The sequence below is a fragment of the Sinocyclocheilus anshuiensis genome, unplaced genomic scaffold (assembly GCF_001515605.1).
Source record: "Sinocyclocheilus anshuiensis isolate Anshui unplaced genomic scaffold, SAMN03320099.WGS_v1.1 scaffold579, whole genome shotgun sequence".
NCBI classification, from domain to species: Eukaryota; Metazoa; Chordata; class Actinopteri; order Cypriniformes; family Cyprinidae; genus Sinocyclocheilus; species Sinocyclocheilus anshuiensis.
Genome location: NW_015551075.1, coordinates 3,801,098 through 3,805,551, shown reverse-complemented (window position 1 = coordinate 3,805,551; position 4,454 = coordinate 3,801,098). Strand labels below are relative to the sequence as shown.

Genomic DNA, 4,454 nt, shown 5'->3' with positions numbered 1-4,454 from the left:
TGTGTTGTTGTTGTCTCCGTGTACTGGAAGCTTGTGACACTATAACAAATTCCTTGTATGTGCAAACATACTTGGCAATAAAGCTCTTTCTGATTCTGATTCTGATATTCCAAGTATTACAAACAGACAGTCAAGTTATCAAGTTATAATATAAATACTTAAAAGTATTATATATTTTATATTATAATATTTTAGTTATAGTAAAAATTACTAAAATTTAAATAAAAATGAATTCAATCTATACAGAGATATATTAACAAATAATAAAAGTGTTAAAAATCACAAAATTACTAATACTTAATCAAATTAAAATGAGATCTTAAAATATAAATAGGAAAGCTAATCTAGTATATCGTTAAATACCATATTTGAATATGCAGTAAATAACACTAAAACAACATTGATTCACTAAAAACACCACGGTCAAAATAAAAAGAAATGATCCTTCAAAAATTTCCAGGAAAAAAAGGTTTGGAATGACATGAAAGCAAGTTAATGACATTATTTGCATTTGTTTCAGGTGAACTATTCATTTAAACTTAATGCTAAATTACTAAGTGATATTACTTTAAAGGTGACATATCATGAAAATCTGACTTTTCCAGGTTTTAAGTGCTATAATCAGGTCCCCGGTGCATCTACCAACCAAGGAAACGTGAAAAAGATTAACCCAATCACTTTGTTTAGGTAAGCCTTTTTCTGCAAGCGTCTGAGAAAAGGAGCGCGTCTGATTTCGCTCCCTTGGTGACGTGGCAAAGGGATCTCATTATAATATTACCGCCCCTTAATCTGTAAACTTCCACTCAAGGCACTGTCATTTTGATTTCGCAAGCGACAACGGTGTACCAGGTCTAATGTCATGGTGAAAGTTTGAGCAAAACATGCTAACTGTTCTATCTTATATCTGAAGTTTAAACTCATATGGTTTAAAACGCATGATTTCAGCGTGATAAACATGATAATCAGAACCAAAACAGATTTTTTTAGCAGGTACGAGCTGTAAAGGTGCAGCTCTCTTCTGGAAAAGGGGGTGGGGAGCAGCAGCTCATTTGCATTTAAAGACACAGGCCCGAAAAACAGCTTGTTTCTGCTTCCACTCAAAATAGGCATTTTCAAAATGATATAATAAATGATCTGTGGAGTAAGTGTGGAGGAGTGGAGCTGAAACTTCACAGACACATTCTGGGGACACCAGAGACTTATATTACATTGTGAAAAGGGGCATAATATGTCACCTTTAATAAAAATAAACAATGTATTTCTATTAAATAAACAAGAGGAAAAGATATTTAACATCTGATTGTCACTTTACGATCAACAGACTCGGTTCATACAAAACTACAATATAACATCCTCTTTTTTTATTTCTCTGTGACAATTTCAAGTAAAAGATCCTGGTGTGAAGATATATTTGATTCCCGGAGCATGTCTGCGCATGATATGTTCCCATCAGTACAGCCAACGCCATGTCTATCTGCATCAGCGCTTTCTGATTTCTTTATGCATTTCTCCTCTTTTTTTCTGACACCCGTCCTCTTTCCAGTCCTTCCTCTGTCACCGTTTGTCTCTGTGTCTCAAAGGTATGCCATTACTGTCTCCATCTGTCCATCAAGATAGCTTTATGGATATCTCTCTTTTCTTTTAGACTGCTTCCTTTCTCTCCGTTTTCACTCTCGGGAATGAGTCAGCAGCGCTCGAGATGTCTGACTTATGTTACACATTCGATGGTGTGACAATATGGTAATACAAATTAGCCAGCTTCTCAAATTTCTCGGCCAGATGAGGCACATGCCACACCAGGGCCACCCAAATGCTTTCATAGCGAGACCAAACGCTGCTGGTCAGACTGACCACCTCATGGCCATCTGTGTGTGTGTTGAGTTATCAGTATCCACCCGCTGGCCCCCTCCTCCCTGTTTCCCACAAGACCCCACGCTGTCACAACAGACATTTAGCAGCTTTCACGCTAAAGGGCCACAGGGGGCTTCCTTCCTTCTCCACTTCCTCCCTCCGTTTTCCGCTTCCCCACTGTCTGTTTCGCTACATTTTGTGGGATGCCCTATACAACGCCCTTTTTAACTTAATTTCACGGCTAATTATAGACAAAAACAAGACAGCAGAAGAGGTGAATCTCACAATGGCTCTTAAGAGGGAAAAAACACACAGGAAAACAAAGTCTAAGGGGCAGGATGTAAAAATAGAAAATGCTAGGAAGCATTAAAAATGTTGTGCGGGATAATTATAGTTCAGGGCCATTTTATCTTTTTAGATGGATGCTAAGAAAACAGGAAGTAGGGCAGAGGTGCAGCTAAATGGGCTGCCCAATAGAGCGCGAGGTGAGCGATTCCTACAGCAGCGCTAGAAAAACAAACAGGTTCCAAGAGGATCAGAGCATCCGAGGAAATTCAAACACACGGGGATGGAGTATGGGAATGACGCAGTGGTGCTTTCTCATGCCGCTTGTTTAGCAGTGCGCAGTGGCACATCACAGAAATTACATCACAAGAGCTTTTGAAGTTCGTATGAATTCAAAATGTCATACTTGCAGTATTTAAAATATTAACTTTCTTAGTATGTTAATGATTTTTCCAAAGAAATTCCGTAACAGTAACAGTAAAGACATTTATAATGTTACAAAAGATTTATATTTCAAATAAATGGTTTATCAAAGAATCCTGAAAAAAAAAAAACGTATCATGGTTTCCACAAAAATATTAAGCAGCACAACTGTTTTCAAATTTGATATTAATAAGAAATGTTTCTTGAGCACTAAATCAGCATATTAGAATGATTTCTGAAGGATCATGTGACACTGAAGACTGGAGTAATGATGCTGAAAATTCAGCTTTGCTATCACAGGAATAAATTACATTTTAAAATATATTAAAATAGAAAAAAATCATTTTAAATGTAATAATATTTCACAAATTAATATTTTAATATATAAATGCAGCATTGGTGAGCATAAGAGACCTCTTTTAGAACATTTTTATACGCCACCTCAGAAATCTTTTCTGCTGACGTAACCAAAATTGTATGGAAAGGAAAAATATTAACCAATAATCAAGTGAACAATAATATGAAACCATGAAAACTGAATCAAATACCCATGGAATTGCCCACTGAGAAATAGGTCACGTTACAGAAGTTAAAGGTGTTGAGAATGCCGTCACACTGTCTTTAAAGCAAAACTGACATCTAGTCTGTTGACGTATGCTGATCTAGTCTAAAGTCATTGCAAACTCAAACCTGGAAAAAGACTAAATCACTGATACAAACAGTCTTAATCTGTTAATTGGTAAAAAATATGCTGAACATTGTCAAACACTGATAAACAAACATAAATCTTCAAAAACAGAGTACAAGATGATGATGATGATGATGATGATGAAGAAGATATATACAGAAACCAAAGCAAAGAGAAAGCATTCTGACCATCGAATGACTGCCAACAACTTGCGATTTTGATTAAAGTAATTGATCTTAAAATGTATTTACTGTAAATGTAAAAACACAAGAAATGCATGAGGAACTTACCATGGTGTGCCATATATTCGAAAGCCCTTGACGGTGACGTCAGAGTCCTGCAGGTAAACACAGTTTGTCAGGAGAGATTGAACATCGTCAAAGTCCTCTGGTTTCAACTTGGCCACGGAGGGAAAGCGATAGTAATCCTGCTTGACCAGCTCCGCCATGAAATTCTTATCGAAGGTCAGCTCATGATTCCCTGCGATCACCACTTTAAACTCGTACGGCAGGCCACCTGCAACACCATAAAAAACATACATGTTAAAACAGAACATTAACCCTTTTCCCCATAAGCAATTTTCATATTTAACACAAAACTAATTTTGGCAACTAAATTATTCAGAACAGAGGAGATATTTCACGACATGATAAAAGAAACCAATGCTCAAATAATAAACTATTTTACATATATATATATTAGTGCTGGGCGGTATACCGGTTCATACCGAATATTTTTAAATTTTACATTTTTAAAATACCGCAATAATGTCGCTTAAACAACGTTCGGAACGCGACACTGTTTGAAAGGGGTCCCTTTTCACTGTTGCACTGTGGTGAGGGAACAGCTGTATGTGTTACTAAGCGTGAAAGTTCCGAAACTGAAGCTGTAGAACTAATAGAACATGATGACAGAAGAACTCATCCACAATATCCACATTGACCGCCACAAATATCCACTGCCCCCTGCCATCAGCTCACGCGTCTCACACACACGAGCGCGACTTTAGCACTAGATTTAGCAACTTTCAGACCCTTATAGCAAATATTCATACTGACAAACCTAGCGACTTTTTTGGATAAACCTTAGCTATGGTTCAGTTGGAAGATTTCGCCAGTGCTGTCCCGCGAACGCGAGGTCTGACTTTCCCGGAGAAGCGTCACCTCTCTCGGCGTCTGTTCTGTGCAGTGAGCGGCAGAGAAGCAGC

At 37.4% G+C, this 4,454-nt stretch overlaps 2 protein-coding genes across 3 annotated transcripts in view; both read right to left on the bottom strand.

Moving 5' to 3' along the window:
• LOC107662308 (metallophosphoesterase MPPED2-like) overlaps positions 1-3,718 on the bottom strand; it is a 35,444-nt gene extending 31,726 nt beyond the window's left edge. For both annotated transcript variants that reach the window (XR_001631204.1, XM_016452294.1), the window contains exon 1: positions 3,538-3,718. Coding sequence is in view for 1 of the 2 variants with exons in the window: in XM_016452294.1 (XP_016307780.1) it covers positions 3,538-3,695 (158 nt within the window). In the remaining variant the exon portion in view is untranslated. The remainder of the gene's footprint in view (positions 1-3,537) is intronic.
• A 23-nt stretch (positions 3,719-3,741) lies between these two features.
• The window catches only part of LOC107662336 (metallophosphoesterase MPPED2-like), a 36,331-nt gene continuing 35,618 nt past the window's right edge, over positions 3,742-4,454 (bottom strand). The window contains exon 6 of the mRNA XM_016452318.1: positions 3,742-3,763. Within this exon, the coding sequence (XP_016307804.1) occupies positions 3,742-3,763 (22 nt within the window). The remainder of the gene's footprint in view (positions 3,764-4,454) is intronic.